A 26,549-nucleotide genomic window follows, 5' to 3' on the forward strand; every position below is an offset into this window, starting at 1 on the left:
CCGCCTCCATTCACAGTAAGACTGAGGCCTCCTCTTTATATGGCCCAATAGTTGCTTGGTTTTTAGTTCTGTGACTCCGACAGATGAGCGTTTTCTGAATCTACACGGGATGCAAGAATTCGGCCGATAATCGTCCCGTGTAAAGGTACCTTGAAGCTGGCCACACACATAAGATAACACGAGATTGCTCATAGAAACATTTGCACCAGTAACACCAACGACTAAAGCGGACAATCCGGAAAAAATGGCCACTACACAAAATGGCTAATTCATTGGCCAATAAAGTCAAACACATGCAGCTCCAGAAAAAAATCTGAATATTGGGATTCATGTATGTTCGTCATCTATAGATATATGAAGGTGAAAGCCCTCACTGACTGACTCGCCACTAATTCTCTAACTTACAGTATCGTACAAACATGAAATTTGGCAGGAACATTCTTTAGGTGCTAAATAGAAAAAGTAAAGGGGTCGCAACTTAATTAATGCTAATTGCAAAAGTAAGTGACCCCCCTATGTTATGTAACTTCCAGGGTGTCCTACAAGCCGACCATTCTTTAGGTCCTATATAGGAAAAGTAAAGGAGTCACAAGTCGATTATTTAATGCTAAGTGCAAAAGTAAGTGCACCCCTATGTAATGTACCTAGTCTAATTCTCTAACTTGATGTCGTACAAGCATGAAATTTGACACAAATATTCTTTAGGTCCCACATAGGAGAGGTAAAGGGGTCACAATTTGATTGTTCAATTCTAAGTGCGAAAGTAAGTGACCCTCTATATAATGCAACTAATAACACACATCTAAACCACACAAACATGAAATTTGCCACAACCATTCTTTACATTCTAATAGGAAAAATAAAGGGGTTGCAACTTCAATATTCAATTCTAAGTGTGAAAAACTGTTAAAATCCACGATACAGGAGAGAGTTTTTTTCTCAGAAACCATAAAGTCTAGGGTAATGATTTAATATACTGAGGAAAATCTACCTCACCTCTGTGTGTATATACTGAGGAGAATCTACCTCACCTTTATGTATATATACTGAGGAGAATCTACCTCACCTCTATGTGTATATACTGAAGAGAATCTACCTCACCTCTGTGTGTATATAATGAGGAGAATCTACCTCACCTCTATGTGTATATACTGAGGAGAATCTACCTCACCTCTATGTGTATATACTGAGGAGAATCTACCTCACCTCTATGTGTATATACTAAGGAGAATCTACCTCACCTCTATGTGTATATACTGAGGAGAATCTACCTCCCCTCTATGTGTATATACTGAGGAGAATCTACCTCACCTCTATGTGTATATACTGAGGAGAATCTACCTCACCTCTATGTGTATATACTGAGGAGAATCTACCTCACCTCTCTGTGTATATACTGAGGAGAATCTACCTCACCTCTATGTGTATATACTGAGGAGAATCTACCTCCCCTCTATGTGTATATACTGAGGAGAATCTACCTCACCTCTATGTGTATATACTGAGGAGAATCTACCTCACCTCTATGTGTATATACTGAGGAGAATCTACCTCCCCTCTATGTGTATATACTGAGGAGAATCTACCTCACCTCTATGTGTATATACTGAGGAGAATCTACCTCACCTCTATGTGTATATACTAAGGAGAATCTACCTCACCTCTATGTGTATATACTGAGGAGAATCTACCTCCCCTCTATGTGTATATACTGAGGAGAATCTACCTCACCTCTGTGTATATACTGAGGAGAATCTACCTCACCTCTATGTGTATATACTGAGGAGAATCTACCTCACCTCTATGTGTATATACTGAGGAGAATCTACCTCACCTCTATGTGTATATACTGAGGAGAATCTACCTCACCTCTATATCTATATAATGAGGAGAATCTACCTCACCTCTATGGATATATACTGAGGAGAATCTACCTCACCTCTATGTATATATACTAAGAAGAATCTACCTCACCTCTATGTGTATATGCTGAGGACAATCTACCTCACCTCTATATCTATATACTGAGGAGAATCTACCTCACCTCTATGTATATATACTAAGAAGAATCTACCTCACCTCAATGTGGATATACTGAGGAGAATCTACCGCACCTCTATACCTATATACTGAGGAGAATCTACCTCACTTCTATGTATATATACTGAGGAGAATCTACCTCACCTCTATGTGTATAAACTGAGGAGAGTCTACCTCACCTCTGTGTATATACTGAGGAGAATCTACCTCACCTCTGTGTGTATAGACTGAGGAGAATCTACCTCACCTCTGTGTGTATAGACTGAGGAGAATCTACCTCACCTCTATGTGTATATACTGAGGAGAGTCTACCTCACCTCTATGTGTTTATACTGAGGAGAATCTACCTCACCTCTATGTGTATATACTGAGGAGAGTCTACCTCACCTCTATGTGTATATACTGAGGAGAATCTACCTCACCTCTATGTGTATATACTGAGGAGAATCTACCTCACCTCTATGTGTATATACTGAAGATAATCTACCTCACCTCCATGTGTATAAACGGAGAAGAATCTACCTCTCCTGTATGTCTATATACTGAGGAGAATCTACCTCACCTCTATGTCTATATACTGAGGAGAATCTACCTCACCTCTATGTCTATATACTGAGGAGAGTCTACCTCACCTCTATGTGTATATACTGAGGAGAATCTACCTCACCTCTATGTGTATATACTGAGGAGAGTCTACCTCACCTCTATGTTTATATACTGAGGAGAATCTACCTCACCTCTATGTGTATATACTGAGGGGAATCTACGTCACCTCTATGTGTATATACTGAGGAGAATCTACCTCACCTATATGTGTATATACTGAGGGGAATCTATGTCACCTCTATGTGTATATACTGAGGAGAGTCTACCTCACCTCTATGTCTATATACTGAGGAGAATCCACCTCACCTCTATGTCTATATACTGAGGAGAATCTACCTCACCTCTATGTGTTTATACTGAGGAGAATCTACTTCACCTCTATGTGTATATACTGAGGAGAGTCTACCTCACCTCTATGTGTATATACTGAGGAGAATATAACTGACCTCTGTGTATATAATGAAAGGCTGTAAAGTACATAAGCAAGCGGCCATGGACTTCAGGGAAGGAGCCTTTAAGGCTAAGAAGTGGCTGCAACCTCCATTCTGGGGTTAAATTTGAATAAAAGGGGTAGAAGAGTAAAAAGTGAGGAAAGTAGGAGGAGTGGCACTTTCTGCAGAGGAACATCGGTACACGCAGCCTCAGGAGTATCTAACGCTCCTCTATGTGAATACATATTTTAGTCCTCAGTTTCTCTAAAGTAACCACAACTTCATAAAATTTTCCATGTGAACAACATGTAAACACCTGCACCAAGTGAACTCGGGAGAAGCCGGGTATATCAGCTAGTATTATATAAAGTTTCAAGACTGCCATAAAATTTGGGTTTTACAAATTCCGCTGCTTCAGTTCTTACAGTGGCAATTTGCATTACCTCCAGATTGTTATGAAGAGTGGTCAGATGAATTACAATAAACTACAAAGTCATTCATTGCTATGAAAATTAACAATCAGAAAACCCCAATTTCCACTGAAGAGCAGACTGGTTCTTTTAAAAGAGGGGGGCTAGGGGGGGGGGTGCTTAAAATCATTGTCTTCTTCTGTTAACCATGTTTACCTCCAAGAAAACATGCAGTTATTATTGGTTTGCATCAAAAGGGCTTACTGATTGTAAGGTTGCCCCTAAATTAACTATTTAATGGATCATAAAGAACTTCAAAGAGAGAAGTTCTCTGTGAAGAAAGCTTCAAGGCATCCAAGAAAGTCCAGCAAGTGCCAGGACAGTCTCCTGAAGAGGATTTAGCTAAGGGACCGATTCAACACCAGTGCAGCGCTTGCTCAAGAATGGCAGCAGGCAGGTATCAGTGCATCTGCGTGCACGGTTTGGTGAAGGTTTTGGAGGTCGGCTTGGTGTCAAGAAGGGCAGCAAAGAAGCCACTTCTTTCCAAAAAAAGAATCAAGGACAGACTAACCATCTGCAGTACGGGGATGGGACTGCACAGGACTGGGGGAAGTTATTTCTCTGATAAAACCTAGAGAAGAAAAGGTGAGCGCTAGCATGCGTCTTGTGTCATGCCAACAGTGAAGCATCCTGAGATCATTCTTCTGTGGGATTGCTTTTCATCCAAGGGAGTGGGCTCACTCATAATTCTGCCAAAGAACACTGCCATGAATAAAGAATGAAATCTGAACATTCTCCAAAAGCAACCCCTCCCAGCCGTCCAGAAACAACCCCTCCCAGCCGTCCAGGAACAACCCCTCCCAGCCGCCCAGCAACAACCCCTCCCAGCCGCCCAGGAACAACCCCTCCCAGCCGCCCAAGAACAACCCCTCCCAGCCGCCCAGGAACAACCCCTCCCAGCCGTCCAGGAACAACCCCTTCATTATTTAGATTGTTCAGGCATAAAAATCAAATGAAGGTGTAACCAGGCAGTCATCCATCTATGAATGACTGCCTGTTTACTGTGAATGGAGCTGGGCAGCCAGAGTGATCGCTGCCGCCATTCACTGAGCGATGAACCTTCCTGAGTGATTATCACTGAATGACTATCAGGCGCTTCTGTGCTTGACAACAGTCCTGTGGAAAAGGACCCTAAGAGAAGATGACCTGCTATTGTTGTGATACAATCATTAGGACCACTAACCAAAATTTTAAAAGACAATCCAAAAAAATATATAATTTACCTCTTAAGGGTTACGCCCTCTTTTCCATTTTCAGCCCCCCCCCCCCATTTAAAAAATGTTACTCTTTTTCTGAATCCATCAACATAGCTGTCTGAGGGCTTTTCGCGGGACGAGTTCTATTTTGCAGTGGTACGATTCAATGTACTGAAAATTTTAAAAAAAATTCTAAGTGGAGCAAAATGGAGAAAAAGAAAATATACGTATAAAATAAAATAAACAATGGAGGCGCTGCACAGCCGATGGACCCACCAACACCGGTCAAGTGAAATGCGTAAAGCCTAAAAAACTGATGTCTGGCACTGCTCTCCAATGAAGGTCACAAAGCAGTAGGATAAAATATCCAACTTTTCTTTTATTAAATAAATCGAAAACCAGCAGATCCCATCAGTTAAGCTGGGTAAAACATCACTCTTGGGGCTGGGGGATGATGGCCCAAACGTGCTGGTGGTATGAGGAGCGTATATAGCCAGGACTGGGAGCAACGGTAAAAGTTGTGTCTCCCAGTATGAGGGGAGATGAAACTTATTACCAGAGGCCTCCGGATTTGGTCTCCGATGCGATCATCCTCCACGGACCTTCCCCGACTTCTGCACATACTCTGCCGTCAAATGGCAGACACATGCACAGAGGGGCCCAGAAAATTTAAATCTCCCTGCCCCTCGGCTACTAAAGGTAGCCTAGAGCAGTGACCGGAGGGCCCAGGAGTGGTCCCCGGTCACATGATCATCATTATTCCATGACCTAAAAAGGTAGCAATCTATCTTATTCAGATTGCTACCCATCATGCCTACGGACTTTATAAAAAGTCCCCGGGAATATTCACTTTCCTGCAGCTCCAGGAGCAGCTTGTTGAGCGCCTTCTGTTTGAGACCACCACACCTCAGCAAGTATACGAGTCTGAGGAGGTGCAAAGTCTCACAGAGCGTCACTTTCTACACCCTATAACTCCCCATAAGGTCAAGAAATACCCCCAAAAAGTATGGGAGGAGAGATACCCAATTTATTGTCCATCCCAACCAGGGCTTCGTATTTGCCCTTGTTTTGAGACGTAGCACACAGTTTTACATGATTAATTTTATCTAAGATTTGGGAAAAGCCAAAAAGCGAAGGGAGGGGAATACTTTTTACAGAGTCAAAGTATTTTTATTTTTCTGCACAAGTGTACAATGGGGCCTGGAATTTATTCAGTTGTGCCCTTAAAACCAAAGGGTGTTCCCTCCATTATAGGCCTAGCCATGTGTTCTGTAAGTAGATTGGGGCTACAATGGGGGTATTACAGAGCACAGAAGAACCTGTGCTATAAACTTTGAGGTGCGTCTCCCTAGTTTTCCTTGCTTGAAACAAAGAAAACAGCCATAAAGTGACATATTTATAAAAAAATGAAATTTTATTATTTTTTTACCTGCTTTATAATAATTTTTGCAAACAACTGTGGGGTCAGAATGCTCCCACAGCATTAGATAAATGGGCTAAGGGGGCTAGATTTTAAAATGGGGTCAGATGTGGGGGCGTTCTATCATTTTGGTAGCTTGATTGCTCTACAAGTGAGCAATGGGGCCTGGAATTTATTCAGTTGTGCCCTGAAAGCCAAAGGGTGTTCCCTCCATTACAGGCCTAGCCATGTGTTCAGTAAGTAGATTAGGGCAACAATGGGTATGACAGGGGTATCCATGTTGGGGTGAAAGTCTTCATTCATTTGTATGCTGTACCAAAAAAAAACAGTTTTTAAATTGACACAATTGCCAAAAATATGAAAATCATATTTTTTTCCTTCTGTTTTGCTTAGATCAATTCAAAAACTGTGGGGTCAAAATACGCAGTACACCCCTAGATGAATTTGTTAAGGGGTGATTTGTGGGGGTTCTCCATCATTAACATACAAGTTATGCTAAATCTTTAAAGTCAGGGAGCAAGAGCAAAAGTTTTAATTCCTGGTGGGTAGGGGAAGAAGGATCACAGCCTGTTACAGCCGTATCTACCTCTCTACAGCAAGAGCAAAAGTTTTAATTCCTGGTGGGTAGGGGAAGAAGGATCACAGCCTGTTACAGCCGTATCTACCTCTCTACATGCTTTATGGTAACCAGTTAAACATTGGAATGCTTGCAAGTCCTGGGGACTTTATTAACCTGAGACTGCCATGGAAACCCACCAACTCCCAACCCTGGGCAATGGCTTAGATGCCGTGGTTAACGCTGACTATGGCATCTAAGTGGTAAAACATTTTGTTGGCTATTTCATACAACTTCCACCTGCCTTGCATAAACTGAGCTCATCTCCAGCCTACTCTCCAGGGAGAGGTAAGTACTGCTTCTTTTCTTATTTTATTGCATGCCCAACCATTCCATTTCTTATACTCTGACAACCCCTTTAAATCTCACAGCCAAAATTATTTTTCTACTGTATTAGTGAGTAAAATAATTTCAAGTACCTTGTCATCCTGGGAATCACACTGGAGAAGACTGTGCTGCTGAATCGCCATAGGGGGCGGCAGAGGAACGGCATCAGGCCCTTCCTCACTTTCTTCTTCCCCACAGCTCTGCATGCCCGAGGAAGAGGATTTAGACAGCGTGCCGCTACTGAGACCCTCATTTCGTACTCTCTGTTTGGAAAAGGAAAAAAGGGTCAAATCTTGTGAGATAGCTAGAAAATGTACTTTAATAACACACCTTTCAGACATATGGAGGGGAGAGTTGGCCGTTTGCTTCTTGCTTTGTCATGGACTATTTGCAGATCACGGCACATATTAGGATCATAGCTAGTCTTACAGAAGCAGTGGGGGGCGGCTTACGTGGCTTCTGTACCCCGGGACACTGGAATGATTCCCAGCACCATTATACATCAATGGGGTGGTTGGTCACCATTTGGATATGCAGAATGATGGATATGTCACAGTGCCATGCCCTCCATTTTAAAGATGCCATGACGCTAGCGTGAAAAGCCTAACTTGCCTGTCTTGCATCTATTTTCTTCTCTCTGCTCGTCCCACTATATGTTTTCATAGTGGAGACTCTTCCAGTTGTGGGATGAGGACAGCACTGAACCCGCGGGATGTCTGCTGCTCCCCTCATGCAACCTCCTAATCCTTCTATTAACCACTGGTGCCTTGAGGAGGTGTCTGTGGGCAGGGGAAGGGGGGTGCAGGCTCTCCGAAGGTCTCCAAAATGTCATTTTCCACTAATCTGAAAGTGTGTTTTATATTTACATGCAATGGTGTAAAATAATAAATGTGTCATGCATGCCTGACCTCTTCAATGGTCTCATCTTGTGGCGTTGCTGCACTGTCATCGGAGTCCTTCTGGTAGCTGGAGTCGGCGTTTTTGCGCACCTCTCGGTTTTTCTTGTGTTTATGAGCCATCTTTTTCACATGTCCATCAGCTTTTCCACTGCTGAGTCTCCTTACAGGGCTGGTTAGCCATTTCCTCAGTGTGTTGCCAGGCCGTTTAGGACCCGGCGAGCTTTGTGTATTAACCATATGTGGCTGTAAGGAGTTCAGTGAAGCTGGGGGACTAGAGTCATTAACAGAAATGGAGTCTGTATGGGGGGGAAAAAAAGGAAATTGGATCAACACAATTTTAAACCAAAAGGCATTCACAAAAAAACTCACATAATATCATTAAAGTATTTCACCAAGAGCAATAGTTATTATCTGCAATGCATATATATAATTGACGGCGGTAAGTCAGCGAGCGCTATTTAAACTGAATGATAAGTGAATGAGCCAACGATCATTTATACGCCTGCATAAGATGAACAGCATATGAAAAGTGAATGATTGTCGTTTGTCATTCGCGTGCGTTTACACTGAACGACTATCATTCAAAGAATTTTTGAAAACAAGCGAAAGTGAGCGACAGGAGAGTGCATGCCCAGCGGGCATAGAAACCAGGACTGCAGCCCCGGGCAGCGACTGCCGTCAGCTCTACTCACCCTCCTGGCAGGCTGTAATCCGCCTCTCCCTGGTCATGCTTTCTATGCTTTCCAGACCCCGACTATGCTCTAAATGTAATGATGACTATGCCCTCAGGCTGTCAGACGGTGTGCCGGCTTTACAGAAGGAAACCACGAGAACCGGCTAGTGGGCGAGTCTAATACCCACGTCCCCCGGCTCCCAGTCACCACCCGGTAAAGCGGCACAACTTAATGCAACTGTTCTGTGCTTACAATGTCCCTTTAAGTAACTTAAAATCCTAATAATAAACTATAAGCCAGCAAATGTACAGCATGGGCGTTACCACAGGCTCTCAGATGCGGACGTGTATGGTGTGTAATTTATGTTTGTTGCTTTAGCTTGTTTTTATCGTTTCTTCATAGCATGCAATGTATATTAACAACTCTATTTCATGTACGGCATCCTGCAAGCAAAGGCATAGCTAGCAGCGGGAAGGATAGTGGGAACGGCCTCGGGTCCACTTACATGATGGGTCCTACTTGATGCCCAGAATACTCAAAGAAACACCCCTCTGATACACTTGAGTCCTGCAGTAGAGCGCTGTGCTGGGACTACAGACAGGACATCATTGTCCTCACACAGTTCCGTTACGGCTCTGCGCCACGCCAAAAGAAGACATAAATTATATACTTTGTTCCACAGCCAAGTTATTATTTAGGGGCCCTATTACTAATGGAGGTGCTCGGATGCGTTATCACTTTTTAATGGGGCGTCATTACTTTATAAGAGGGAATGAGCATGCAGAAGATATAACGACTTTGAAGGGAGCAGGATTACTGTCTAGGCAAAAACAGGGCATTAGTTTCTAGTGGGCAAAAGGGGGACATTACTACTTTATAAGGGGCACAGCTGCGAGCCTTATTATGGTGTTGGAGCAGCATGAGGGGAATTAAAAACATCATTACTGCAGAAAACTATGTGGGACATTGAGAAGATTATTACTCTTTGTGGCACCAAATATGAAACTCCTATTGTCTGATGTACAATATGAGGCATTGTTTGGCACTATTGTTTTCAGGGGTGCAGTCCACGTGGCACTAGCTTTGGGGGTGGGGTATTACAGTTATGAAAACTTTTTTTTTTAAGGCACAGTAGTTGTGGGCAGCATGGCACACAGCAGGCACAGTAATAGGGTTAGACCGGTATAGAATGCGTGTGGCAGGAAGATGAAGAGTTTATATAGGTTGGCAAAGGGTTGGTCGGGTGCTGGAAAAGAAAGGAGCCAAAGATGTCCGTGTTGTACACTTTGCAGAGACAAGTCACTGTTGGAAGAAGTCAGTAAGGTCATCAGGGCTGGATGGAAAAGACGGGAAAAGTAAATGATTCTATTCAGAGACTATATCACCAGAGAATTATTGGATTTTACTGCCTAATAACCCAGGTGAGTAACTATAAAAGGTTGGGCTTCTTAGTGAACTTTTGAATTACTTTCCTCCTTGAGAATAAACATCCACCAGCTCTGTGTGAGGCTAAAATGGGTTTTCTTGCTCTAAAAAGTGATAGCCTATCCTCAGAATAGGTCATCAATAGCTGACCGATGGGGGTCTACCATTTGGGATATGGGCTGACCAAGTGTAAGGAGCAGGCCGCAGACAGCTCCATATACTGTGCAGTAACCCCACAGGTATTGTAGACGCACCACTCACTGACATTCAGCTATCGGCTGGCTATCCTCTAGAGCTGGTAAAGCCATATAAAGTAAACCTTTCCGTATCATTTACCCAACTAATGTGCCAGCACTGCCTTACAATGTGGATAAAAAGCTTTCTAACCCTGTTCCTATATGTATAACCATTACCAGCAGAATATAAAATATGTGCGTTCATTGCTACATGGCTATATGCAGCTGCTCGGCTGAATAGTTACAGAGACTATTACTAAGAACTAAAATTCTGGCTTGTATGAAGACCCCGAGGTACGGATATGTAATACAAGCCATGCATGCACTGCTGTCTTATAGTGAAGCGAGGTGTGCTCGCACCATCTTCATCAGATTCCCCATGAAACCAAAGCAGGTACATCCAACCTGCATGTAATGATCAAAGTGTGTCTTTTCCATAATGCAGACGCTGATTATACATACAGAAAGAGGATTAGAAAGCCATTTATTTGCGTTATGGAGCAGCAGTGATGCTTCAGGTGGGTAAATGCTACTGATTGCTTGCCTTAAGAGGAACCGATTTTGTACAATTTAGTGACAAGTGCCAAAGAAAAATACAACTATACAGTAATATATTGTGCACTTTATTTATTTTAAAATCAATGTAAATTATTTAGTCTAATGTCCGTTGGGTAATGTTGGTGTCAATCATATATGTTTACAGTCCTACAAGAGGAAAAGCCAAACTTCACCGGCCAGAAATGTCAGCTTGTGTCTCTACTGGAGGAAAAGGTGCAACATCTTCAGGAGAGAATAGCTACAGTGTAACTCATTAAAGGGGTTGTCCCGCGCCGAAACGTTTTTGTTTTTTTTTTTTAACCCCCCCCCCCCCCCGTTCGGCGCGAGACAACCCCGATGCAGGGGTTAAAAAAACAACCCGCACAGCGCTTACCTGAATCCCGGCGGTCTGGCGTCTTCATACTTACCTGCTGAAGATGGCCGCCGGGATCCTCTGTCTCCGTGGACCGCAGGGCTTCTGTGCGGTCCATTGCCGATTCCAGCCTCCTGATTGGCTGGAATCGGCACGTGACGGGGCGGAGCTACACGGAGCCGGCATTCTACACGAGCGGCCCCATAGAAGACTGCAGAAGACCCGGACTGCGCAAGCGCGGCTAATTTGGCCATCGGAGGGCGAAAATTAGTCGGCTCCATGGGAACGAGGACGCCAGCAACGGAGCAGGTAAGTATAAAACTTTTTATAACTTCTGTATGGCTCATAATTAATGCACAATGTACATTACAAAGTGCATTATTATGGCCATACAGAAGTGTATAGACCCACTTGCTGCCGCGGGACAACCCCTTTAAGGCTGCCTGTCCACGGGCGAGGCAGAATATCGCTAGCTCACCGCAGAGAATTGTGGCAAATCACAGCATGCTGCCATTTGAATCCTGAAAGCGGAGAATCGCTATGATTCTCTGCTCGTAGACGTCGGTCTGCGCTTTCCATAGTTAAGTCTATGGAAAGCGTTCACTGGGTTACCCGCAGCCGGATTATCGCCGCACATAACACAGTGACATATCGCCCGTGGACAGGCCTAAGGAAGATGAGGATTTCCTTGACAGAGCAGAAATGACTCTCAAGAATATTGAGGGAAAGAAAATGTTCAGTGTATCTGCAGAAGCCGAGGAATGGAAGCACATGACCCAAGGAACTTGGAGGATCAGGAGTCATCCAGCACCCATACTGCTCAGGAACCAGTACCAGGTACTCACGCAGGAGAACAACCAAGAGGTACAGCAAAAAAATGGTTTTGCCCACAAAAAACTGTCTGGTAAGCACCCAGAATCCTCTTGGATGGAGAAAAAGAAGCGTTGTTGTGAAGAAAAAAAGAAGAGTGGTGGTTGTGGGGTATTCATATGGTAGAACTATACAGTTGAAAGGGTCCTCCGGGGTCATCGGGTCCAACCCCCTGCTCCATGTAGGATCACTAAATCATCCAAGACAGATATTTGTCCAGCCTTTGTTTGAACACTTCCTTTGAAGGAGAACTTCCCACCTCCCGTGGTAACCTGTTCCACTTACTGGTTCCCCTCACCATCTAATATCTAGTCTGTGTCTCCTCCCTTTCAGTTTCATCCCATTGCTTCTAGTCTTTCCTCGTGCAGATGAGAATAGGGCTGATCCCTCTGCACTGTGACAGCCCTTCAGATATTTGTAGACAGCTATTAAGTCTCCTCTCAGCCTTCTCTCCTACAAGCTAAACATTCCCAGATCCTTTAACCATTCCTCATAGGACATGATTTGTAGACCGCTCACCATCTTGGTAACTCTTCTCTGAACTTGCTCGAGTTTGTCTGTCTTTCTTAAAGTGTGGTGCCCAGAACTGGACACAGTATTCCAGATGAGGTCTGACTAAGGAAGTGTAGAGGGGGGATAATGACCTCACGTGATCTAGACTCTATGCTTCTCCTAATACATCTCAGAACTGTGTTTGTCTTTTGTGTTGCTGCTGAATAGCATTGTTGACTCATGTTCATCAGTGCCTGACTGCTATACCGGAAAGATCTTTGAACAAATTATTAAACAGCATGTATGCAAGTACTTGGATGACAATGGAGTAATTAACCAGAGCCAGTATGGGTTTGTGACAAACAAGTCATGCCAGACAAATCGGAGTTCCTTCTATGAAAGAATCAACGACTGGGTTGATCAGTGAAATGCGGTAGATATAGTATATCTTGACCTTAGTAAAGCATTTGACAAAGTATCTCATACCATACTTACTGAAAAAATGACCAAATATGGGATTGACAAGGCAACTGTTAGGTGGATTCACAACTGGCTGAATGATCGTACTCAAAGAGTGGTCATAAATGGCTGGACATCCAAGAGTAAAAATTTCTCAAGTGGGGACCACAAGGCTCTGTCCTAGGCCCAGTGTTGTTCAACATTGTTATAAATGATCTGGATGAGGGAATTGATGGGAAACTGATCAAATTTGCCAACGACACAAAGCTAGGAGGGATAGCTAACACTAGGGAAGAGAGCGAGTATTGAAAAAGATCTAGAAAAGCTTGCACAGTGGGCAGTGACTAACAGAATGGTATTTAACAAGGAGAAATGGAAGAGCCTACATCTGGGCAAGAAAAAAGAAAATAGCACATATAGAATGAGAGGAATTGAGCTATGCAGAAGCACATGTAAAAAACACTTAGGTATACTAATAGATCAGACTGAACATGAGTCAAAAGTGTGATGCAGCAGCAAAAAAGGCAACTTCAATTCTCACACGTCTTAAGTGTAGTATAGAGTCTAGATCACGTGAGGTAATTATTCCCCTCTACTCTTCCCTAGTTAATCTAGGATTGCCTTATTTGTGACCATCTATGTGCAGAATACACCGCCAGCACCACAGCTCAAAGGCCTCGATCCTTCTTCTGTCTACTTTCTTGAGTGTTCAGCTTTTGTATGCAAATGTAGTTATTGGGAAAATGATTGCATTGATTCGGGTCTTTGTTGTAATGCTGATGTCTTTGCTTTTCCATATCTTCGCAATTCCTTGCATTGCACTACAGCCATGGCTGAGTCTTACCGTATATACCGGCGTATAAGACAACCCCCCAACTTTCACCTTATACGCCGGGAATACAGCGGAGCAAAAAAAAAATCATTACTCACCTCCCCCGGCGTTCTGCGGCGCTGCTGCAGGATGTCGCTCCCTCCTGGTCCCCGGCAGAGCATTGCTTTCTGGACGCAGGGCTTGAAATCCCTGCCTCCAGAAAACACACGTGCCTTCAGCCAATCACAGCCATTCAATGATGTCATTGAATGGCTGTGATTGGCTGACGGCGTGTATTAGCTAATCACAGTATTAGCTTTCTGGAGGCGGGGATTTCAAGCCCTGCGTCCAAAAAGCAATGCTCTGCCGGGGACCAGGAGGGAGCGACAGCCTGCAGCAGTGCCGCAGAACGCCGGGGGAGGTGAGTAATGATTTTTTTTTTTTTTGACACTTTCTTTTTTTTGTATTACCGGCGTATAAGACGACCCCCGACTTCAGAGCAGATTTTTGGGGGTTCAAAAGTCGTCTTATACACCAGTATATACGGTAGTTTGCTTTCAGGCCCCGATTTGCCACTGCGGTCAATCTTGGATCCAAGGAAAGTGAAATCTTGGACTGATTCCATTTCTTCATTGATGATCATTATGCATGATACAACATTGCTTGCTGTTGTCAGCAGCTTTGTTTTCTTAATATTCAGATACAGTCCAATGTGTTGGCTTTCTTCTTTGACTCTTAGAATTAGGTATTCAAGGCCTTTGTCATTTTCTGCAAGTAGAGTTCTGTCGTCAGCATATCAAAAATTGTTTATGTTTCTTCCACCAATTTTCACTCCAATTGGGGATTAGTCCAGATTGCATTACCTTCTGATCATTTCGACATACAAGTTGAAAAGGGCTGGGGATAGAGTGCAGCCTTGTCGGGCGCCTTTCCTGATTTTAAACCAATCAGTGTTACCAAAGGCAGTATTGACTGTGGCTTCTTGGTTCTCATAAAGTTATCTTACCAATTCCTTCAGATGCTCTGATATTCCTAGTTGCTTTATGCACTTCCACAGCTTGTCATGTTCAACACAGTCCAAATCTTTGCTGCAGTCGATGAAGCACAGGTATATGTCCTTTTGGTGCTTTCTCGTCTTTGCCATGACCCAGTGCAAGTTTGTGATTTGGTCTCTGGTTCCACGCTCTCTGTAGAACCCTGCTTGAACATCGGGGAGTTCCGCTTCAATGAAGGAGGTGAAGAATTTTACTTATATGTGTTATAAGAGCGAGAGTCCGAAAATTCTTGCACTCTTGTGTGGATTGGGAAAAAAACTGATCTTGTTCAGTCCTTTAGCCATTGTTTGACCTTCCAGATCTGTCTACAAAGGGTTGTTAGCAGTAGAGTAAATATTGGTTTCAGTAATTCAGCTGGCATGCAGGCGATGCCTGGGGCTTTAGTGTTTGGTAATTGTTTCCTTTGGTACTTTTGTACGGCTTCTCTCAGTTTCATCATTCGCACGTTAGTGTCGGCTTTGAGAGTATCAAGCCAATACATTCTTTGACAGCCAGGTCTTTTTTGCCGCCAACCCCTCCAAGCATTATCACTGTTTCTAATGAATTAGCTTGAATAAAGTGGCCGAAGTATGCGGTCTGTTTCGTAATTTTGCCCTAGAATGAAAACTTTGGTTTGATGCGGTCTAGGACTGTTTTATTTGTGATCTTGGCGGTCCAAGGTATTCGTAGGAGTTCCCTCCAGCACCAAAATTCAAAGGCATCAATCTTCCTCCAGTACATTTTCTTCAATGTTCAACTTTTGCAGCCGTAAGTTGTGATTGGGAAGATGATTGCATTGACTATCCTGCATTTCATTGCAGAGCTCATGTTTTCATTTTACCAGATCTTAGCTATACTTAACACTGCGACCTAGTGCAATTCGTCATTTTATTTCGAGTCCTGATTCTCCATTGTGGTCGATTTTCAATCAGAGGGAGATAAAGTTTTAAACTGCTTCGATTTCTTCATTGTTGATTTTTCCTGTACCGTTACCGGCTGTTGTCATCATCTGAGTTTTCTTGAGATTGAAGTACAAGCCCACTTTTTCACTTCCTTCATTAACTTTTAGCATCAGTTGTTCAAGATCTTCCTGACTTTCTGCCAGCAAGGTTGTACCATCTGCATATCAGGGACTCTTCATTTTTCTTCCACCGATCTTGACTCCGATGTTGGATTTGTCTTAATTGCATTCCCTCAAGATCGCCTCTGCATACAGGTTGCACAATGCAGGGTATAAGATAAAGTCTTGGTGCACCCATTTTCCGATTCTGAACCACTTAGTGTTACCGTTGGAAGTCCTGACCATAGCCTCTTGCTTCGCATGTAGCATAGTATGCTAGCCCTATTTTGCCCCAATGCTGATCCAGAGGAAGGCAGAAAACCCCAATGAGGTAGAAACCATTTTTTCCTATTTAAAGGGGAAAAAAACTTTTTTCCAACTCCAATCAGAATAATCCCCGAATCACGGACCCTTCTGAAGTAATTAGTGATATAACATGTAATATTATAACGCTGAAGACAGGCATCCAGGCCCCTCTTAAACTCTGTTATTAAGTTTGCCATGAACGGCTGCACAAACAATTGTTCTTAGTTTACAATTTAAAGATTATGTAGGCACCCATTTTCTTCTGGGCCTAAGAGAACATTCACAAGACGCAGATCATTCTCTTACACTACTGGAATGCTGAGTTATAACAAGCATAAATGTATGCCTTAGAAACACAACCTTTGCATAAAAATAAGTATTCATCAATTGCACAGTCCAAGCGTGACCAACTCCTGACACCAACGTGTGTGTTATAAAGCACTTACCTTTATGATTAAATATCCCTTCCATTTCCATGCTACTCCTTGAGTGCGCAATGCAGAGAGAACTACAAGGAACCAAGCCTTCTGATGCAGGGGACTTGTCAGTCGTCCGGACTAAGCACCAGTCAGGTTTATCCTGCTGCCTCTCTAGAATCTCTACAGTTTGTCCCCGCCGTACGGTCAGCTCATTAGTGTTGCATGCAGTAAAATCATGTATGACTACAGTTAATTCACAACCTCCCGAAAGCTGCAAATGAAGAGAGAATATTTTAATTAGAAATCAGAGATTAAGAAAATCAACCTAAAAATATTTTCAAAGATGGACCGCCACTCAGGATGTAGTAACCATGCTGCAAAAGTCTCAGCCATTAACCCTTTCCAATCCAATTTGTAACCTGGTTTTTCTAGGGGGCTTACTCTTTTTCTGCTGTTATTCAACAGCGCTATACGCTGGCTAAAGCCAGTACTGCATGAGGTGACACGTTGGATAGACTGACAGCAGATGTGCTGGCAATATACAGTTGTCTTCCAACATCGGAGCTGTACAGCCTTAAATCATAATGTCTTCAGACGTCAGACAGTGGATTGGAAGGGGTTAAAAGTATGAAATGCTGCTACCACGATTAATTTTCATTAGTTATACTATCCTATACATGACAGTAGTAGCAGGTAGGCTAAGCTCTAAATTATACTTTTCAGACTAAATTCAGCATATGGTTACCCCTTACCTTTGTGTACCTACAAATTAGTCAATGCAATCACACTGGAATACCTTTGGAGCCATTATCTATCTCATGATGTTTTGAGGGCCACAGAGGGGGCTATTGCTACTTTGTAGGGCCACAATTTCTGTGGAAGGGCTATTGGGTAAGGACATTGGTAGTAGCAGTAGGATGGGGATTCTATGTAGAAATGACGCAAGGCTAAAAGAAGTCATGACCCAGATAGAGAAGAAAAAGCCAACAATGGAGAAGAGAGTGAACGATGATAATCAGAGAAGACGTCACCTGTGATCACTGAAGTACTGTAACTACAATGTGATCACTGACATTTGGTAGAGCTGGTATATAACCATTATTTGGTGACTGCCTTATTTAGAGGTATACTAGAGCTGACTATGGTATCTAAGTCTACTATGTTTTATATATGCTATCTCTAATATTTTATTTTTTTCTGGGGGAGGGAATGCAAGGCTGAGTTTTGCTAAGCAGACTCATGAGATCCATGTATACCCCTTGTAGACATGCAGTACACAGAAGGGCCTGTAGATGGCTGCAGACAGGCCTTTATTGTACTACATAAAAAAGTTAACACCTGGGTGTGTCAGGAAGCAATATAAAAGTCCTGTCACACTCAGGTGGGGAAGTTGTAGCTCAGGACTGGGAGCCTGAGGTGCCATGCAGACCAGTTGTGGGAACCGTCACGTGTCTGACGGAGAAAAACGCCCTCTAGACACCCTGGGCAGGGTAGTGACGGTCGCGCTGTGGGTTTGTGAACCCTAAAATTATGGACTTTGTATGCTGTCTATGATATACATATTTGCTGTGATGCAGAATAAATGCTGGCAGACGCCAGATTTCTAAGAAAAATCCTGATCCTTGAGCCTTTGTACACATGTGGTGCCCATTTTCCTGACGCTGAGGTCGGCAATCCGAAGGCAGGTAAACCCCCCTGTTGCCACACCCTGAATGCTGTGGTCATTTGTATTCACTCTGACTATTCGCTAATGGAATGTTATTCTATCCTGGTTGTCCTAACTGATGTCAGCTTCTTCTAGGAGAGCATGTCTTTTATTGCTGCAAGCTGAATGACAGACTGATTAGCCAATGAGAGAGCAGTACACTGTATCCTCTTCATTTAGTAACAGAATACAAATATACTTGTCAGAGGCTCACATAACTCTAGGCTCGTCAAGTTTCATGGAGATCCTTATTTTTATATATGGTTAAATTAAAACTTCTATTGGCAAATGGCATATAAACAGTCCTATTTAGATTTTTATTTCATTCACTGGTGTTATATTCATTTATTTGCAGGTGTGGAAAAAAAATGCTGCCAAGTAAGAACGCTTTTCAAAAATAGAAGTGTTTTATTTAGTCAGTTTATAAAATGCAAAGAGAATGTACAAAAAGAAATGTAAATCACATCAATACTTGGTATGATTAATCCAAACCGCACCAATTCTGGACCTAGGTGCTCTAGAACATATACTTTGAAGGGACACAGCAGAGAGGTTCTTTCAAACATAACAGATGGGAATAAATGAACCAGATGCCAAATCAACATGGGAGGATTTTACTATTTGATGAGGACCTAAGAGCTCACAACAAGCGTCAAGAAGCATTCACACTGCATTTTGAGCCTTCAGTCATATATACATATATATGTATATATATATATATATATATATATATATATATATATATATATATATATATATATATATATAATGAGGACTCTTGACGTATACCGCTGAAGGAAAGCTACAAGATATCAATACACAGGCATATGCTGCCAATAAAGGCCCTACTTTATTACCAGCTATACACCTCTTCCCGTGACATCTCTGCACCTTTACTCCAAAACATCACTGACTGTCTGTCTGCTGTCTCTAACACCATGTCCTCTCTCTACCTAAAACTAAACCTCTCTAAAACTGACCTGCTGGTATTTCCGCCCTCCACTAACCGACCTCCTCCTGACATCTCCATCTCAGTGTGTGGCGCCACCATAACTCCTAGACAACATGCCCGCTGCCTTGGAGTCATATTTGATTCTGATCTCTCTTTTACCCCCTACATCCAATCTCTGGCCCGAACATGTCAGCTGCACCTCAAGAACATCGCAAGAATCCGCTCTTTTCTCACTGTGGACACGCTAAAAACGCTTACTGTTGCCCTCATTCACTCCCGGCTCGATTATTGCAACTCATTGCTGATCGGCCTCCCCTGCACCAGACTCTACCCTCTCCAATCCATCCTGAATGCGGCAGCCAGGCTCATCTTCCTGTCCAGCCACTACTCGGACGCCTCTGCCCTGTGCCGGTCACTGCACTGGCTGCCCGTTAAATACAAAATTCAATTTAAACTCGTTACCTTCATCCACAAAGCCCTCCACAGTGCAGCGCCCCCTATATCGCCTCCCTCATCTCAATCCATCAACCAGCCCGGGCTCTCCGCTCTGCTAACGAAACCAGATTGAGCGCCCCTTTAATTCGAACTTCCCATTCCCGCCTCCAAGACTTCTCCAGAGCAGCACTGGTCCTCTGGAACGCACTACCAAAGGATACCCGAGCAATCCAGGACTCACAGAACTACAGGCGTGCTCTAAAAACGCACCTCTTCAGGGAGGCATACCGCATTCCCTAAACAAACCTCTCTGTACTCCGCCTGATAACATGCTCCCTGACCTACTGACTGCAATCCCTGCTAGCCATCATAAACCACTCCTGCAGTCATACCATTTCTGCCGTCACACGGCTTATGTCTGACCATTGTCTGTATATAGCATCCCTCACTCTCCCCCTCGCCATACCGCGCACATCTCCAGCCCTTTACCTTCTGTATTACCCCATTACTTGTAGTATGTAAGCTCGTTGGAGCAGGACCCTCACCCCTATTATTTCCATCAACTGATTACTTTGCAACCGTGGTTCTGTAATGTTTGTACTTTTGTCTTTCTGTATCCCCTGTCTATGTAAGCACTGCGGAATATGTTGGCGCTATACAAATAAAGTTTATTATTATTATTATTACTTGCCACACTGGTATAATTGAATTCTCTGCAGTAAGCCCTGAGATCTGACAACCACAGGGGTACTCAGTCACCTCTGGGGCTATCTGCAGTGAAGTGCTTCTCTTAAGGAGGGGCCCCCAAGTGCACAGTCTCCAGCTGGAGTGTGGCTCTGGAGCTTCTCGGGGAAGGTCCTGTGACACAGCTGTCCATATATGGATAGCTACATCACAAAGAAATAGTGCATTCAGGAGCTGCCAGTAAATATGAAGAAAGGAGCTCCACAAGGAGAAAAACATGAAAGGAAATGTCAGGGAAGTGAGGCACGAGTATGAGGAAAGGAACTGCAGGGGCAGGAGTATAAGCAAAGGAGCTGCAGGGGCAGGAGTATAAGCAAAGGAGCTGCAGGGGCAGGAGTATGAGCAAAGGAGCTGAGGGGGCAGGAGTATAAGCAAAGGAGCTGCAGGGGCAGAAGTACAAGCAAAGGAGCTGCAGGGGCAGGAGTACAAACAAAGGAGCTGCAGGGGCAGGAGTACGAGCAAAGGAGCTGCAGGGGCAGAAGTATGAGGAAAGGAGCTGCAGGGGCAGAAGTATGAGGAAAGGAGCTGCAGGGGCAGCAGTATGAGGAAAGGAGCTGCAGGGGCAGGAGTATGATCAAAGGAGCTGCAAAGGCAGGAGTATGAACAAAGGAGCTGCAGGATTAGGCGTATGAGCAAAGAAGCTGCAGGGTCAGAAGTATTAGCAAAGGAGTTGCAGGGGCAGAAGTTTGAGCAAAGGAGGGGCCGAAGGGATATGAAATATGAAAATACTCACCTGGAAAAAATTAGAAAAGGGGAGAAATGAGAGGAAGAGAAAGGGAATGATGAAAATGCCCCTCACTGAGGTATCCATTTAACGGACACAAAGTGGTGGCTACCAAGCAGTGGCATCCATAACCCATAGGTCTTATGACTTATGTTAAACAGTTACTTTTTTTTACAGGACACCACAGGATGGATTAGTACAATCTACTATACGATGCCATCTCTTTTTTTATGTTAAACCAATGTACACCAGGAATCTGGAGGCCAGAAGGACAGCCCTAGGGACATGTTTATCATATATGTCAGACGCTTTTCTGACGTACATGATAAATATTGAGCAAAAATGAAATGGGCCCACCACTTGAACAATGGGAGGTGTGCATGCAATACTGCAAGAGGCCACTGCACAATGTACAGACTTATCTGTTTCCTGTTCCGTACAAGGTGGCAGCGACCCTTCGATCAGCTCAACAGTTCAGGTTTTGGGCAGCAGACCCCGCCTGACATTTATTGATGACCTATCTTAAAAGCTGGAGAACACGATGGCAAATAAGTAACAGAACTGTGGTAATCAGCATTAGGTGCACAGCAGTCTGTGTATGAGCGCCCACAGTGTTGAGAACTAATATAAAGCAGAACTGAGTTAGTCAGTACTAGATTGTACTGATTGTATATGAGTGTATTAGCCATCCACAGTGGCTATGCAAAGGGGATTTCCCCTACAGCTGTGTTAATTTTGACATATGAGATATTCAGTACCATATACCGTAAGCCCAGATGGCGAAATATCCACCTTATTGTGCTAATAAATGAATTGAATGTATGATATATAATAGGAAAAGCAATTATTGACTCATCATATCTCTGACCCTAGATGGCTGGCCCTCTGTAATTAACAACAGTTAGAAGTACTTGCTATAACTTACCTTATCACTGTCTAATGTATTCTGTGATGTCCTGGATGCAATTGATATTGTATCAGGTTGACTCCCATCTCCTTGACTGTCGAAGTCTTCTGGATCCCTACAATCAGAGGTTAGTGTTTTGTTGGCTGGGTGCACTGGTTATGCAGTAATTAAACTCTAGGTTTAAGTATACATCTCACTAGAATTTTATAACATTGTTCCTGCTGATTATTGTACATTGCTTCTGCTGACTTAAGAAATACTGTAAAACGTCAACTATCAGTCAACTATCCATACTGCAGTGACTAATGTCTAGAGGGACACTTTTTATATGGAAGGCATTATCTGTATATTTTTAATGTTTACCATATATCTTAATGCCAATAATTGGAATGTAACATTTATCAGGCATGACTGACACATCCATTAACTACATAGACCTAACTTTGACTCAGGAACATAAGAGTGTACTGAGATATTTTTCATAAGAGTAGACAGTAACAGCTTACTACATTTTAAAGGGCCCATTCTAAAAAATAGAAGAACAATATCCCATTTGGGCAATTCCAACATCTAAGATACAACTGTACCAAAGATGAGGCCTTCTGTAGTCAATGCTCTATCATTACAAACAGATTGAGAGAGAAGGGTTATTCGGGATACCTGGTAAAAGGCGGCTATAAAAGGGCAAACAGTGGTGGCCTTTGTCAAAAGAAAGAAATACATAACGCTATGCAAGCTGTCAAGGCTACTTAATGCCCCTTCATCAGGCTTGGAAGATGATCAGGCAGTGAAGAAGGGGGAATGGTCAGGCACGCCTAATGAAGCCAGGGAAGGATGATGTGATCTCAGAACTCTAGTTCTTTATTATTTAAATCTTGTGTTTTTCCTCCTATTTGCTATCCTGCCTTTTTAAAATGTAAATCAATCGCTTTGTCTCTGTCCCACTGTATATACATGGTTCCTCAGTTATACTCTGACTATGCCTGATGAAGCCGCCTTAAGTAACCTCCAGAGCTTGCACACATAACTTTTCTGGTTGGCCAGTGCAGACTTCACCTCTAGAACCACTTCTCCTTTTATCCAAGAGTATTTAACATTACTGATATTTTCCGGCTCACACCGTGCCACAGTCAGCTCCATACTGGCATGGGTCTGATTGTGTGGTGGACAGATGGCCAGAAATGCACCAATTTTATGCCGAGGTGTGCATCTCTTAATAATCTCCTCAAGCGCCCACCGCGGTACGACCGGCGTATGAAACACTGGTCTTAGTAAACGCGCCCCGCTGTGCCTGTAACAAGATTAAAACAGTTTATGATTTTTGAACTTTCACCACATACATTTTGGGGCTTGTACCCGAATGCAGCCCGGATTCTAGGCTCCCCTCGCCTGTTTCTTCTCCTCTGCTGCACCTAGAGAAAAAACAATGGCAAAGAGTTTTAAAAATGTAGATATGATATTGGCAAACATGTCCAACCTCCTGTAATATCTACTATACATTCCATGTTTCTTATAGATTTACTAATTCTTACTGATTCTGCTATTTATTAGTGTGTTTCTTAGAAGAGGCAGAAGAAACCTTTGTGATGGGGAAGAAATGAACAAAGCTAAGCAAAAAAAAACAATGAGGATAATAAAACTTCCCTGGGTGTATTAAAGGGGTCATGTGGTTGGAAATTGAAATTTTTTTACTGGCTGGACAAGGGTTAAATAAAAAATAAAAAATCCTACTAACCTGTCTTCACCCCCCAGGGCATCTGCTATCCCGTCCCAGTCCTCCACCGATTGTGATCAACTTGAATTTCAACTATATTTTTTTACTTACGATATCTGCTAAAGAGCGTGCTTCAGGATATTGAACCCTGCCTTCCCATATTTTATGTTCTTTTTTTTTATCCATAGTCGTATATTGGCAATGATTTTGTAAATCAGTCAAGATAACACAATGTAGTAACAGCTAAATATGGGTAAAATATCCAAAGCACACCGCTTCGCTAATAGATTGTCTATCAGCAGAGAAACTGCTACTAAAAACATGCGGTGACTAAATAACAAGACAATCAGGAAAAGGTGTATATTGTATGTTTTGGCCATAATTGTGGGTAATTCCGTCTTTCTCGGTCTTTGCTCTGCAGCAGACAGTATGTTTCTCAGCCCCTTTCATAAATTGTACAATTGATGATGCTGTTTACATAAAGCTTCCTCCAGTCACATATCGGCACTTACCGTCTGATGGATTTTTGCTTTGTTGAGACGGTCTTGGGTATATGAATGGGTTCTTTCAGAGCCCCTCTCAAGTGAATGGTCCTGTCTTGTATAACTTCTCGTATATGTTTAATCCAGTCTTGCTTGTTCTCAATACTAGAGCCCTGAAAATAATGACATCATTTATAGATACGGTCACCAGCAGCACATAATACAACCCTTATCCGAGTGGGACCAAAAAAACCCAAAAAATGCACAAGCCGCAATATGGGGAGCCGAACCCTTGCTCCCTAGGTACAGTACATTCAAGAATAGTTCTGCAGCAGCATACACGGGTGCCAAAAAGGGAAAGTAGAAACCTTTATTCCTCCATACACGAACAAAGCGACATTTCGATCACACCATGTGATCTTTCTCATGCTGCTGCAGAACTATTCTTCAATGTCATAATTTATAGATGTAGCACAAAACTACTGATATTTACTACTGAGTTCTTCATAGTATCTTAGAACCAAAGTCACAAGGCCAGAACAAAATACCTAAACATGGTGGACATTCTGGGATGAATATACATGTTTAAAGCGCAACCAAACTTTTAGAAAATTTCAGATATATTATAGTGCAAATAGAAATTTTGCTTTGTGGAGTCTGGGTGGTAAGATCCCCACCAGCTGAAACATAGGAGGTGAAGCCCCCATCTGAGCCCTGTGCCCGATCGGCTCTGCTATAAAGTGGTGTAAGTCCATGAACTGCATGTACTATGTGGCCTGACACCTTGTATAAGCCCTCCTTTTGTGCAGGGATAAGTACTAAGCAGTGCCCCCCTCAGTACATGGAAAGTGTGAGTGGCTGCTCATCACTGCCTTCACCTGTGCAGTGGCTCCTCCATATAGCAGTCTGGCTGTCTGCATGCTGGGGGTTGTGGTGCTTCTACCTGCCCTCTTGTAAGTATATGGCCACTTTCTTGGATTTTTTTAGGTTTTAACAAACAAACAGGGTCTCAGACCTCAGACATGCACAGATATCATCTGACATGTGACCAAGTTTAGTTTCTAAGGGGGACTAGAAAAAGTTAAAGGGGTTGTCTGAGATAACTTTTTTTTTCTCTAAAATTGGGCTTCCCACAACAAAAAATAACAAACTCTCTCATGCTTACCTCTCCCAGTTCCCCGCATGTCCTCCACCAACAGCTCCGGGTCTCGATCAATCACTGATCTCTGTCATTGGCTATAGTAGAGACCCTTAGCTGTCAGCAGAGGATGTGCAGACAACCAGGAAAGGGGAGGAGGAACTTATTTAATAATTTTGGCTAGAGCAGACCCGTTTCTGAAAAAATACGTAATCTCAGACTACCCTTTTATTCTAGTGAAATCAAGTGAATGCGTTACCGAGTAGAGTTAGATAAGGCTTTATAGATAAAGCCATTAAATGCCTGTGGCTGTCATTTTTTCCTGGAGCGTGGATCGCCCGGGTGGGAAACCATCTGCAGCATGCTCTATTTCGTGCGGTTTTCCCGCACGAACGGCTCCTGTTGAAGCCTATGGAAGCCGTCTTGTCCCGCGGCACAGCTGCAGGAGTTTAAAAAAAAGTGTGCATGACGCATTCGCGCAGCATGCTGCTGGCGTGCCAGGCACATCCGTCGGGCCGGAGAAAGAAGATTCAGCCGCAACAGAGGGGAGACCCACAGCGTCCGGACAGGTAACTATAATCTATTTTCTAGGCCTCATGTCTGCACGGGGAATTCACACGGGCCTGATTTCCCCCGTGGACACGAGGCCTTAGGGCCCACTTTGTGTCACCAATGTTTATTAAGGGAATTGTGATAATGACTGAATGTTGTTGTACAACTGATGATGACTGTCTACAATCGAGCAGTTGGTCATTGTAAGAGGGCGGCCTTGTGACGTAGGGGCGTTCCAAAAAGTAGCATACTTGGCGGGAAAATCCCCATTTTACTTTCAAAATCTACCATAAAGGAACCTACTCTGCATATACTCCCTAAAACCTGGTAAAGGAGGCATTCAGAGGACCTCTGAAACGCGTTGCTTACACCCCTTACTGTGACCGTCCGCAGTCCAGTTTGATGTCGTTTTTTATTGTCTTGTTTGTCTGACTTGGATTAATAAAGAAAAAACTGTATTTCTGCCCCATCTACTTGCATTTACTACAGGCCATT

The 26,549-nt window shown here is 43.2% G+C and overlaps 1 protein-coding gene across 3 annotated transcripts in view; it reads right to left on the minus strand.

The window, feature by feature from the left end:
• TRIO (trio Rho guanine nucleotide exchange factor) overlaps window positions 1-26,549 on the minus strand; it is a 259,897-nt gene that overhangs the window by 39,160 nt on the left and 194,188 nt on the right. For all 3 annotated transcript variants that reach the window (XM_066585716.1, XM_066585718.1, XM_066585717.1), the window contains exons 32-37: window positions 24,395-24,537; window positions 23,509-23,580; window positions 22,187-22,283; window positions 16,729-16,972; window positions 8,015-8,301; window positions 7,199-7,369 (exon numbers count right to left, since the gene is read on the minus strand). In XM_066585716.1, coding sequence (XP_066441813.1) covers window positions 7,199-7,369; window positions 8,015-8,301; window positions 16,729-16,972; window positions 22,187-22,283; window positions 23,509-23,580; window positions 24,395-24,537 — 1,014 coding nt within the window. The remainder of the gene's footprint in view (window positions 1-7,198; window positions 7,370-8,014; window positions 8,302-16,728; window positions 16,973-22,186; window positions 22,284-23,508; window positions 23,581-24,394; window positions 24,538-26,549) is intronic.

The sequence above is a fragment of the Eleutherodactylus coqui genome, chromosome 12 (genome assembly GCF_035609145.1).
Source record: "Eleutherodactylus coqui strain aEleCoq1 chromosome 12, aEleCoq1.hap1, whole genome shotgun sequence".
In the NCBI taxonomy this organism is placed as follows: Eukaryota; Metazoa; Chordata; class Amphibia; order Anura; family Eleutherodactylidae; genus Eleutherodactylus; species Eleutherodactylus coqui.